General features: G+C 58.8%; 2 protein-coding genes across 2 annotated transcripts; one reads left to right on the top strand and one right to left on the bottom strand.

The window, feature by feature from the left end:
- Positions 1-1772: 1772 nt before the first annotated feature.
- On the top strand, positions 1773-6727 carry CPNE6 (copine 6; the record flags this gene model as incomplete). The annotated part of the gene is made up of 16 exons (XM_081229872.1): positions 1773-1940; positions 2367-2546; positions 2897-2971; positions 3129-3203; positions 3361-3444; positions 3535-3624; positions 3993-4097; positions 4322-4408; positions 4647-4706; positions 4972-5105; positions 5182-5236; positions 5329-5380; positions 5713-5846; positions 5977-6213; positions 6412-6586; positions 6686-6727. 15 exons carry the CDS (start codon positions 1773-1775, stop codon positions 6547-6549), a joined length of 1674 nt encoding a protein of 557 aa, XP_081085998.1. The 3' UTR covers positions 6550-6586; positions 6686-6727.
- Positions 6728-10181: 3454 nt separating this feature from the next.
- On the bottom strand, positions 10182-11831 carry NRL (neural retina leucine zipper; the record flags this gene model as incomplete). Its single annotated transcript, XM_081227873.1, is given in 3 exon segments — positions 10182-10210; positions 10213-10513; positions 11445-11831. Coding segments are annotated over 3 exon segments (711 nt in total). The 5' UTR covers positions 11826-11831.
- Between the last annotated feature and the right edge of the window lie 783 nt (positions 11832-12614).

Consider the following 12614-nt stretch of genomic DNA (forward strand, 5'->3'; position numbering starts at 1 on the left):
CCGTAGGGCTGTAACTGTCATGGTGTCACGGTGAGTTTATGTGCTGGCACCTGTTTGTGTCAAGATACGTGTGAGCCTGTGAGTTGTGTGTGCATATGTCTCCATCATTTCCCGGCATGAATGTGTGTGCGTGCACGCACCACTGCAACGTGTGCATCTCTGTGATGCGGGGTGTGGGTGTGGCATGAAGGGGAGGATGTGTGTCACTGTCTGCAGGGGTCCTGCGTCTGAGCCACCCCCAGCCCGCCCTCCTCCTCCGGCTCTGTGGCTCCTCCTAGGCAGTGGCCCTGCCCCTCCCCTCTTCTCCCTCCCAACCGGTCTGTGCGGGGGGGGGAGCTGGTGCTGCGGCCCCCCCCCAACCCCTCCCCATCCAGGCCCCATAAATAGCTGCAGAGCCGGAGCCGGAGCCTGCGCCAGCGGCTGGAACACCAAAGGAGTCAGGGCCAGGGCCAGAGAGCTGGAGAGAGGATCCCCCGACTAGAGCCCAGGTGAGCCCACCCTTCCTCCCTAGCCCAGCCCCAGCCCGGTCCAGCCTGGCCCAGTCTCCATAACAACATCGCCCCCAGCCTCCAGAGAGGTCTCTAGTCCTACCCGATACCCTCACCATCACATGCCCCTGCCCAACTCAGGGGACCTGTGAGAGCTGGGAGACTTGTGGCTGGAATGCAGAGGACCCCTTCAATTCAGACCCTCCCTCACGTATCCAGAAAGGCACACGCTGTGGGGAGGGAGTACCCAGCCAGGGAAGGGTCCCAGTTCTGAGGGAGGTACGGGAACTGTCACACCCTCCTGAAGACAGACACCCGACTAGGGGACAGACACGGGATGGGGGCATTCAGACACACCAACAGACACTCGCTGGGGAAGCACGACATGGGATCAGACAGCCTCACCCTGAGATGTGGACAGACAAAGATAGATGGATGGCCCCGCCATGAACTCAAGCCAGCGGACCCCTGCCTGCTGCTGCCCAAAGCTTGGTGCCTCTGCTGGGGGAGGGTGGCGTGCGTGCATCCCACGGGCAGCATGGAGGGGGCCGAGGCTCCCCCAAAATCCTGTCGCTAAGAGACAGTGCCAGTGCTGCCAAGAAGTGTGAGAACAGGGGAGGTGGGGAGGAAAGCCAGCATTGTCATAGTGGGAGCCACTGCCAGGAACCTGGAGGAGATTTCAGCAGGGACTGGGCTCTGCTTCTCACTCTGCAAGCCCACCATCCCTCCCTTTCCGTCAGCCAACCAGAAGGTGAGTCGGGGGAGGTGGATGGGGACAGCCCCGGAGGGTACCTTCCAATCTGCCTCCTCCTGCCCACTGCAGCTTCCATTCCTGACCATCCTCTTCAGACTGGCAGGGACCCCTTGCCCCAGTTCAGCTCCTTTGAGCCGAGACTGAGTGCAGCGCTGACTCAGACATCAGTCAGGAAATAGCAGAAGGTGCTGAGGTAGCAGAAAGTGTAGATCAATTGATGGCCCAGGAGCAAGGCTGCCAGGAACCCCCCCCAGCCCTCTAGCCCTCTCCAGCCCCATCCACGCATATGAGGCCAGCAGGGGTGACAGGAGCACTGGACTGTGCAGGAGTGGGGGGCTCGGGTCCTCCACCCTCGCCAGCTCAGTGCTCAGGGGAAGCTGAGCGAGGTCACTGGGAAGCAGGTCCATGAGATGCCAGGGCCTCAGGGAGAAGGGCAAGGGGGTGGGGCCGTGGCTCCCAGAGGCAGACCCCTCCCCTGGCAGGGGTTCCCCTTCCAGCGTCCAGGCCATCTGCTCTGTCCCCACAGTGACATGTCCAACCCGGAGATGGCATGGGTGCCTGAGCCCCCAGCCATGACGCTGGGGGCCTCGAGAGTGGAGCTGCGGGTGTCCTGCCACGGCCTCCTAGACCGAGACACGCTCACCAAGCCCCACCCCTGCGTGCTGCTCAAGCTCCACTCCGATGAGCAGTGGGTGGAGGTGAGAGCGGCTGGGATCTCCTTCATTCACCTCCGGGACTGAGAGGGAGGAGGCTGGTGGGGGCAGTGAAAGCCTCGTGGGGGACTGTCAGGACTCCCAGGGGCCTCTTCCAGGCTGTGTGGGTAACCCTGCGGATGGGGGTGCCATCATTACACACACAGACCATTTTACAGATTCCAAAGCCCACAGAGTCCCGCTGGGTGCCGAGATCGCCCCCGAAGTCAGTGGCACCGCTCCCAAATATGAGAGCCCCAGCGGGCTGATGATCCTGGGGGCTGGCAGCACCCTGAGCTTGGGGTTCAGCCCAGGGAGAGAAGAGCTAGTCGCTGGGGTGCGGAAGCCTGAGGAAGGCAGGCAAGACCGGGGTGGTCCAGGGCAAGATAAAGCAGCCCGGGTTCCCAAAGGACACGCTCCCCTCTGCCGCAGGTGGAGCGCACAGAGGTGCTGCGCTCCTGCTCCAGCCCTGTCTTCTCCCGGGTGCTGGCCCTCGAGTACTTCTTTGAGGAGAAGCAGCCCCTGCAGTTCCACGTGTTTGACGCGGAGGACGGAGCCACCAGCCCCCGCAATGACACCTTCCTCGGCTCTACCGAGTGCACCTTGGGCCAGGTCTGCATTCCCACCCCACCCCCACCCCCATCGCTCTGCCTCTGGAAGCCAAAAGAAGACAGAGGATAAGCTCTGGAGCTAGTTCAGTCGGGGCTTGGACCCCGTCTCCACCATTCACCAGCTGTGCATCCTTGGGCTAGATATTTAACCTCTCTGAGTCTTAGTTTCCTCATCTAAATAATGCGGGTCACAGTGCCTACCCGTTAAGGTTGCCGCGGAAATTAAGTCCAATCCTAGCCCAAGTGCAGCCCCTGTGAGAGCTCAAAGGGCACTTATTACCCTGTCCCTTGTACCCTGGCCAAAGCAGGTGGGGGCGTCACAGCTGGGTCCCCCTCCCCCTCCATCCCCAGGTTGTGTCACAGACCAAGGTCACTAAGCCGCTGCTACTGAAGAATGGGAAGAACGCGGGCAAGTCCACCATCACGGTAGGCAAAGTCACCTGTACTCACCCTCGGGCGGGGCATTCAATGCCCCTGCATGGACATCCATGGTGACATCATGCCCAGGGCTAGCTCCCACCTAAGGGAAAGGGCCTTGTGGGAGTGGGTTGGGGGAATCCTGTCATTTGTGTCCTCCTTGCAGATCGTGGCCGAAGAGGTATCTGGCACCAATGATTATGTGCAGCTCACCTTCAGGGCCCACAAGCTGGACAACAAGGTTGGAAACCCAGAGTGCAGGTCCGCCTCTCTAGTGTTAGGGAGCCCAGCCCCCTCCTCAGGACAAACCCCAGGTCCAGCTCTGCTCCCTTCTTGGTGTTAGCCGCCTCCCCCTCAGACCTCACCAGGCTCATGGACGCTTTCCCCCGTGTCCCCAGGATCTGTTCAGCAAGTCTGACCCATTCATGGAGATCTATAAGACCAATGGGGACCAGAGCGACCAGCTGGTCTGGAGGACAGAGGTTGGTGCCTGGGGCTGGGGGGAAGGAGAGAGGAAGGGCAGAGCAGGGGAAACTAGATCGGGGGTGACCAGCTCTCTGTGCCTCTTCAAGGTGGTGAAGAACAATCTGAACCCCAGCTGGGAGCCGTTCCGTCTGTCCCTGCACTCGCTGTGCAGCTGCGATGTCCACCGGCCTCTCAAGGTGAGGCCCCCGCAAACAAGGGTGGCTTGTTGGAGCTTCCGGCCTCTGCCAGAGATCATTCCCCCACCCCCACCCCCGAGTGTGGCAAGCCCCTCCCTCTCCCCCACGTTGATACCCCTTCCCACTGCGGGTAAAGAACCAGTCACAGCTCAATGTTCCTCTGTGTGTGCCTTCTAGCAGAGGCCAAAGTCCCTGCCGGACTGAGCCAAAGGATGAAATCCAGCAAGTGGCTTCTCTGGCAGGTTGAGGACATCTGTTTGGGCCTAGTGACTGTTGGACCCCTACCGCCCTGAGTCCCTCCTCCTGCCCCCAGGAACCTCTGCAAAGTCTCCCTGACCCTGACCGCCCCACCCCCCTTGCCTTCTCAGTTCCTGGTGTATGACTATGACTCCAGCGGGAAGCATGACTTCATCGGCGAGTTCACCAGCACCTTCCAGGAGATGCAGGAAGGAACAGCAAACCCTGGGCAGGAGGTGCCACAAAGACCCTCAGCCAGAACCCCACCAAGATCCCTGGGAGAATCCTGAGGGTGATGCTGAAGAGCCCCCCCACACATGATAGGAGGTGGAGAGGGTGGAAAGCCCTGGGCTCAGCCTGAGGACTGAGCCATGGCGGTCTCAATCTGGGAGGCTCTCCTGGAAGGGGGAGGAAGGGTCACGTGATGTGACCCTGGGCTTGTGGGGTATGTGGGGTCTAGATGCAGTGGGACTGTATCAACCCCAAGTACCGGGACAAGAAGAAGAATTACAAGAGCTCAGGGACCGTAGTGCTGGCCCAGTGCACGGTAAATTCCAGTGCCCGCCTCAAGCCCTGCCCCACCCCGACCCCCGAGGCAACCTCAGATTCAACCCTGCCCTCATTTCAAAGATCATTTCTCTGCTCCTGGGAGCTTAGAACCCTTGCCCTATGCACCACCAACTTCAACCTCAAAAACTCTGGCCCCTCCCTTTCTCCTGCAGAAGCCCCACCCAGCTTCATCCTCAAGGGACCATCCCTCCACCTTACTCCCCTCTTCCCACTAGGTGGAGAAGGTGCACACCTTCCTGGATTACATCATGGGCGGCTGCCAGATCAACTTCACGGTAAAGGCCCAGGGGACAGGGACGTGGCCAAGGGGGAGGGGCTAGGCCCATAGTGAAGAGAAAGAGCCCAGAATCCTCACTGCCCCTACTTGGACCTCTCATGAGCCTTAGTGTGGTCAGCTTGTTCCCCTCACCCGACTCTATGATGAGACTACCTGTGGGCTTGTTTAGATTCACCTTAGGCCTCCCTACAGGCCCTAGCTGTGGCCCAGCCTCTCTGTTGGTGCTCACAGATGCACCATAACACTTTCCGCGTCTCCACCAGGTGGCCATTGACTTCACCGCCTCCAACGGGGACCCAAGGAGCAGCCAGTCACTGCACTGCCTGAGCACCCGCCAGCCCAACCACTACCTGCAGGCCCTGCGTGCAGTGGGAGGCATCTGCCAGGACTACGACAGGTAGCAGGAGGTCGGGGTGTTGGACAGGCAGGGACGCCTTGCCCAATGGGCCCCCACAGACTTTTCTTCTCCCCAGTGACAAACGGTTCCCAGCGTTTGGCTTTGGGGCTCGAATCCCCCCCAACTTTGAGGTAGGCTGGGTGCGAGGGGAAGGGAGCAGATGTTGGGAGGGTCAGACAAGAAGGAAAAACATCCCCTGGCTGGCCTCACCCTACCCTCACAGGTGTCCCATGACTTTGCTATCAACTTTGACCCGGAAAATCCTGAATGTGAAGGTAAGAGAGGAGATTCCCACCAGCCCCGCCTCCCTGCATGCAGCTTGCTGCCTACTCCTGTACACCTCATGTAGGAGCACAGACTCCATTCCCCTGGGCCCTGCTCCCTGCCCCTTCACCCATCCAACACCTGCCTTCATTTGCTAAGACTTCCAGCCCCTGGCCCAGTATCTGCCCACCCAACTCTGCCAGCACCTGGACCATCCAACTCTCCTGCTTAGTGAAGAACTTGGTGGCAGGGCAGTCCTCAGACAGAGAAGCACCTCCTTGCTTTAAGGGGGTTCAGGAAGGGCTCCCGCTAATCTCTGCCCTCCTCACCTCTTTGCCCACAGAGATCTCGGGGGTCATCACCTCCTATCGCCGTTGCCTGCCCCAGATCCAGCTCTATGGCCCCACCAACGTGGCCCCCATCATCAACCGCGTGGCGGCGCCAGCCCAGCGGGAGCAGAGTACTGGCCAGGCCACGGTGAGGAGCCCCAGCCGAAGCGGGCAACCTGGTGTCCTCGGGTGAGGCCAGGGCCCGGGCCCGGGCCCGGGCTTGGGGCCGGTGCCACGGCCGCAGAGCTGACCCTTCCTCCCCCTCTGCCTGCCCTCAGAAGTACTCGGTGCTGCTGGTGCTCACGGACGGGGTGGTGAGCGACATGGCCGAGACTCGCGCCGCCATCGTGCGCGCCTCCCGCCTGCCCATGTCCATCATCATCGTGGGCGTGGGCAACGCCGATTTCTCCGACATGCGGCTGCTGGACGGCGATGACGGTCCCTTGCGCTGCCCCCGAGGGGTGCCCGCGGCTCGCGACATCGTCCAGTTCGTGCCCTTCCGGGACTTCAAGGACGTGAGTGCCCGGAGGCCCCTCCCAGCTGAAGGACTCCTCAGCTCCTCCTGCCACCCAAATCTGACCCGTCTCTCTCACTTGATTGATGTCCTGCGAAGGACGATGGAGCTCAGCTGGCCACCCGAAGCCCCGCCTCTTACCTGGGCCCCTCCTTCCCCCACTCTCCCGCCCCTAACCACACCCCCGTCCCCATCCCAGGCCGCACCCTCTGCGCTAGCTAAGTGCGTCCTGGCCGAGGTGCCCCGGCAGGTGGTGGAGTACTATGCCAGCCAGGGCATCAGCCCCGGGCCTCCCAGGTCCTGCACGCCAGCCACGACGCCCAGCCCTAGCCTGTGACAGCCGACAACCGGACCGACACTCCCTCAGTCTCTCAGTGAGTCCTGGGACACTAGGGGGGTGGATCTTGGTGGAGTCCATCCCGGCTGGGTGTGGTGTAGACGAGGGTGCTTATGACTATCTCATTCTCCCCCAGGTGCCTGTCCTGACCCTTGTGACTCAAGTGACCAGTGCCTCTCCCTCTTGGACCAGCCGTGTCCCCTGGGTGCTGGAAGTGAGTGGTGAGCCCTGCGCCATCTCTCCAGGCCCCATACCCCTCAGCCTTGTGGACCCTCAGTGACTTTCTTCAGTGATCCTGACTTTCTGGCCATTAATAAAAGGAACCACTCCTAGCACCTCAGCCTCTACCCATCATGCCTCAGATGCCTGTTGCGCAGTCCATAGCACCCCACACACACCATTAAGAAATGAGGACCAGCACCTTTTGAATTCTGAGCCAGAGCTCCCCAGACAGCCTGGTGGCTCTGCAGTTTCACCCCAACTATGTGCCAGTGAGATCTGAGGAGTCCCTACCATCACCTCCCAACCCCAGGGGGGCCCAGGCCCCCTGAGGGTTAATTACCAGAGATAGAGGGGTAATAAGGGGCTGTCAAGGGGGCAAGTTGATGCCCTCTTAAGCTGTCTTCAGAGAAGCCCAGCTGAGCCTCCCAGGGGCTGAACTCCAGCCCTCACACAGCTGTGAGGCAGCCTGAGAAGTGGCGGGAGGGATGGGGTGCAGGACTGAAGGAGGGCAGCAGGTCTGCTAGTGAATTATGAATACAGAGGGGGTATCTAAGGTCTTTGCAGCCTTGTTTTCCTGGTGTGTGAATGTGTGTGTGTACATATGTGTGTGTGTGTGTGTGTGTTCATGCTCTGCATATCCCTGACTCTCCAGAGTGTGGCCTTTAGTGGTTCAGAAGTCCAGCTGTGTACTTTGTTGTTGTTGTTTTTTTTTTTGGCCACACCTTGCGGCTTGTGGGATCTTAGTTCCCTGACCAGGGATTGAACCCGGGCCCCCGCAGTGAAAGCTCTGAGTCCTAATCACTGGACCGCCAGGGAACTCCCTGTGTACTATTTTTTTTTTTTTGCGGTACGCTGGCTTCTCATTGTTGTGGCCTCTCCCGTTGCGGAGCACAGTCTCCGGACGCGCAGGCTCAGCGGCCATGGCTCACAGACCCAGCCGCTCCACGGCATGTGGGATCTTCCCGGACCAGGGCACGAACCCGTGTCCCCTGCATCAGCAGGCGGACTCTCAACCACTGCGCCACCAGGGAAGCCCCCTGTGTACTCTTAATAACATTGACAGCAATAGCAAACATTGCCATTTAGCATGTGTGAAGCTTTGTACTTAGTGTGTTTTAAATGCATTCACTCTCACTAGGTAGTTACCATTGTTTTCCCCATTTTCCTGACAAAGCAAATGAAGCTTGACTGAAGCTCACCCATGGTCAAAGAAGAACTGGTAAGCCTGGAACTTGAGTCCAGGCCCATCTGACTAAAGGGCCCACATTTAATCATGAGTGTGCAACTTCTGTTTGAGGTGAATCCATGTGACCCTCAGCTTGTGACCCAAGTGTGTGTAAACATAGCCCTGTTGTGTGTACGGGTGTAGGTGCGTGTGGATGGGTGTCTCTGCCCATATGTGTGCCGTGCAGAGCCTCAGCCAGTTAAGGAAGGCAGGCAAGAGCAGTAGTGGGTCTGGATCACAGCTGTAGAGAGCAGGTGAGGATCTGAGGGATATCCAGAGTGAGGGAAGAAGAGCTGGGCTCCTAGAAGGACCTTCCCTGCCCCAGCCTCTCCCTTCAACAATGCACGTGGAAGGGGGTGGAGGAGGAGAGGCTAAAGGTGCCGTGAGCCACTCAGAGAGAGGAGCCAGAACCAAAGAGGGTGGCCAGTAGCCAGCAGTGGGAAAGGGAGAAGGGAAGAGAAAGAAATCCTGGTGGAGATAGAGGAGAGGACTCCCATGGCAGGCTCCTGAGTGGAGGAGGGACGAGCTCGGCTAGAGGAGGGGGAGGAGGGAACAAGAACGGGGATGGGAAGAGACAGCTGGGGAGGGGGTGGGTAGAGGGGGCAGAAAGGAAGAGAGACATATGGGAGGCTCTTCCCCCACACCCAACTCCTTCTCCCCATTTATTATTTCCCTTAGAGGACCTACAACAGAGGCTGCTCCCAGGTAACTGCTCCCAGCCCAGAGCCCCCACCCACTCTCTCTGTAGGCTGCTGAACTAGAGGGCTGGGTTACCATGGCAACTGTGAGCCGCCAGGATAGCCACAGGCAGGCCTGGCTGGGTCACTACTGTTCCTGGGCTTCTATGCAGTGGAGGTGGGCCTCCATCTGGCCCAATCCCCACCCCTTCCCCCATTTTCATTGGGGCTTCAGAACTGAGATGCTCCACTCCGCCCAGGTGGGGGCTATCCAGCCTCTCCTTCTCGCTTTCCCTCTCCCTCTCTCTTTCTCTCTGTCATACACACACACACACACACACACACACACACACACACACACACACACACAGAGAGAGAGAGGCCTGGAGCAAGGATATAGAATAAACACTTCTTAAATTGCAAGAACATCTAGCCAATTGCATACAGTTGTGCCTAGACTTCAAGTTTAATTCACAAAAGCTGCATTCTCTCAGCTTCTTGTCAGGCTGGGGAAAGTCTCACCTCAGCCCTCAGAGAGACAGGAGGGAGCAGGGGCAACCTATGCAGGTCTGGAGGCCAAGGCAGCATGGAGGGAGCAACAGAGGACCAGTGCGGCCTATGCTGCAGTCAGGAAGCTGGAGCAGGACAGAAAGTCCCTTTGGTGAGGCTGAATTCGGGGCTTCTTGGGGAGACCACTGGGGCTCCCACACTACGGAGAGGCCAGAACTGGAAAGGTGTCAGAAGTCATCCAATTCAAATGAGGATTAGATGAGGTAATCGAAACCCAGGGAGCAAGTGATTTGCTCAAGGTGACTGTGAGGTATCCTGTGGCAGAGCTGAGACTAGCACCCCTGGCTTCAGACTCCTGCCCAGGGTTCTCTCCCAGCCCACACCAACCACCCCCAGAGCTCCTCAGGCCTTTGCTGCTCTGGGCCCTGCAGGCCACGGGCTTTCTTCAAGAAAGCCTCTTGAGTAGAGTTCCTGGTCGGTCTTGATATTGGGAATTGAAATCTTGAAAATGCAGTAGTCCTAAAATGGGGAGGTTACAAGCCTTGGAGTGAAAACATAGCCTCATTGCTAATTACCACCTTAGTGCACTACAGGTTGAAAACCTTGAATTAAAATCTAATCTGAGCCGGGAGCTGCACCATTCCCTCACCTCCCATTCACTGTGCATCATCCACACCTCCTTGCGCCCCGCTCTCCCCAAGTGCCTGGCACTGACTCCTGCAGACTTCAGTGACCTGGTCATGTAGAGTGGAGCAGAAGGTGAAGGGTTTCTGTGCACGTCCTGCGTGAGGGAAGGGGACCTCTCTTCCAGAAAATGACCGGCATCTAACGTCGGAGCATGCCTTGAGGGTCCAGGAAGTTTGGGGATATTTGTGTGGTCATCCAAAGGAGTGTCTGGCGCCAGAAGGCGCTCAGTAACCATCTAGTGAATGGTACAGCCGCCTCCCGGGTGGTGCGCGCCACCCGCCCACCGACTCCACCACTCCGGGGCCAGTGGCTCAGAGGAAGAAGTGGGCGTGGCCTCCGGCCCTGGGCCACTCGGGGCCAGCCGGTCACAGCGAGCCTTGTAGAGGTCGCGCTCCCTGGCCAGGCGGGCCACCTCGGCCCGCAGCGCGTCCAGCTGGGCGGCCAGGCGGGCGCGCTCGGCCTCCAGCCCGCGCCGCTGTTGTAGCCGCTTGGAGCGACAGGCCTGCGCATACCCGCGGTTCTTCAGCGTGCGGCGCCTCTGCTTCAGCCGCAGCGCCTCGTCGCGCCCGCAGCCCCGCAGCTGCCGGTTTAGCTCCCGCACAGACATCGACACCAGCGCCGCGTCCGAAAACCGCTCGGCCAGCTGCAGAGGGAACGGGCAGGGCCCGAGTCAGAGCCGGCTCCCGCCCTGCTCCAAGCTCGGGTGGCCCCGCCCACACGGCCCCGCCCTCGGGAATGCTCCGCCCCCGGCTCCCACCTTTACCTGAATGTGCGCCTTCCCCTGAATCTGTCCTGCAGTCTAGATCCCCTTCCAGGTCCCAACACGCCCTCCCCTGCCCCGCACCCCCGCCACGGGTCCCCGACGCCTTTGGGTGGTCCCCGCGTGTCCCAACCACCGTCGGGCGAGCCAGTCGCGCCCCTGAACCCCACATTGACCTAGAGGGGTCATGAGCATACGGCTCCTGGCCCACGTGTGTCCCGTGGGCTCGGGCCAGACAGACCCTTCCCCTCCAGAACACCTCGCTCCCCTGTCCTGAAGGCTGCAACCCTGTGACCCTCCAAGGATTTGGATTACTTCTTAATGCCCTCAACACCCCTGTCTGTGTCTATAATTAATAGGATGAGTCCCAATCCTTCCTGAGAAGGCTGGGGGCTGGGGCAGCACGAAGTCTTGAAAAGGCCAACTTCACTCCGGTTCCCACAGTCTCTGCTCCATTCCACGCACAACCCTTTCCGTGGTTCCCCAGACTGAGTATCTATATACCTCCCTTAATCAACCATTCCTGACGCCCTTTAATTCTCAGCTCTCTCCTTTTGGTCAATCCTCTTCTAACCTTGTCTTCTCCCTCTTCCTCCTGATTCAGCCTACTCATTTCTCTCTATTTGGAAAAAAGGAAAAAAGAAGGGCCAGAAAACAGTTTTCTCTATCTGATATCTTTTAAAAGTCCTTCTTCCCTTCTCCTGTCCTCTACCCCTTTCCCAATCAGTAACCCTCTCCGGGGACTCTCCTTCCTCTCTGGGCTGGCCTCCTCCCTCACCCTGCCCTCCCTCGGACCAGCTCGCTGATCACTCACCTGGGCATGCTGGGTTCCGGTCTCCTCTGGGCTCCCTGGGTAGTAGGTGTGGGGCCCTTCAACAGGGACTGGGCCCTGACCCTGCAGCAGCTCCGCGGCCTCCTCAGGACTCAGACCCAGCACCTCCCCAGCCCCCAACTGCTGTTGCAGGGTGGCCAGCCAGTACAGCTCCTCCAGGCCTGGCCGGGTGCCCTCGGTGGCCCCCACCGTGCCCGGCTCACTGAAGGTGGGTGATGGAGGCACTGAGCTGTAGGGTGTGGAGCCCAGTGAGGCTGTCGGGGGACCAGATCGCCCCTCCAAGGGTTCCCGCTTTACCTCAAACTTCATCAAGTCAAAGTCATTGACATATTCCATGGCCAGGGGACTGGGAGGCAGTGCCATTCTGGGGCTGGATTAGGAGGGGTGCACCTGCAAAAAAGAGGACAGGTTTGGAGCACCTGGAGGCTGCCTGCCAGCCTTCTTGACCAAAATCCACTTCCCCCAAAGCCCAAGTGCCCTGGGGACAGAGTTCTGGAAAGCTGGGGTGATGGCGCAGCCTGTTCCCTGCACAGTCACCTCCGGGCTGAGGGACAACTTCTTAGGTGGCAGGGGCTCCTGACCAGGGGGCAAGCAGCTTAAAGCCTGAGTGAAGAAGAGGATAGCAGAGCCTCTGGCCCACTGGTGCCTCTGGGATCTATGAAAAACAAAAGACTGTGGCAGCACTCCCAACTCTAGTTCTGGGACATGCTGAGCATCTTTGTCATCTCAAGAGGCATCATTTCATTTCCAAGCAATTAAAAAATGTTGCTTAATTAACTGTGACAGAGTATGTGTATATTTTAGGGCAATGGAAAGGCACACATGCTGTGGATTTTAAAATAGATGGATAACATGCTGTAATCTCTCTCTCTCTCAGAACACCCAGGCCAAAGCCTTGCACATAGTAGACCCTCAATGCACATTCATTCTATGGATTAATCGATGAATCCCTTTTCTAGAAGCAAGAGACTTTTCAAGGAAAAAAAGAAAGGCCCCAGAATCAGTTCTAGAAAGATCAGGACAGAGTGGTGACCATCTTTCCCCAAGGCTAATCTCCAAGAGAAACCAACCGAGACTGGTTTTCCTCCTTCTATCCAGGACCTGCGATGTTATATGAACTTGAGCAGGTCACCTTCCCCTTCTGACCCTCGT

Source organism: Mesoplodon bidens (genome assembly GCF_964165515.1).
Source record: "Mesoplodon bidens genome assembly, chromosome: 3".
NCBI lineage: Eukaryota > Metazoa > Chordata > Mammalia > Artiodactyla > Ziphiidae > Mesoplodon > Mesoplodon bidens.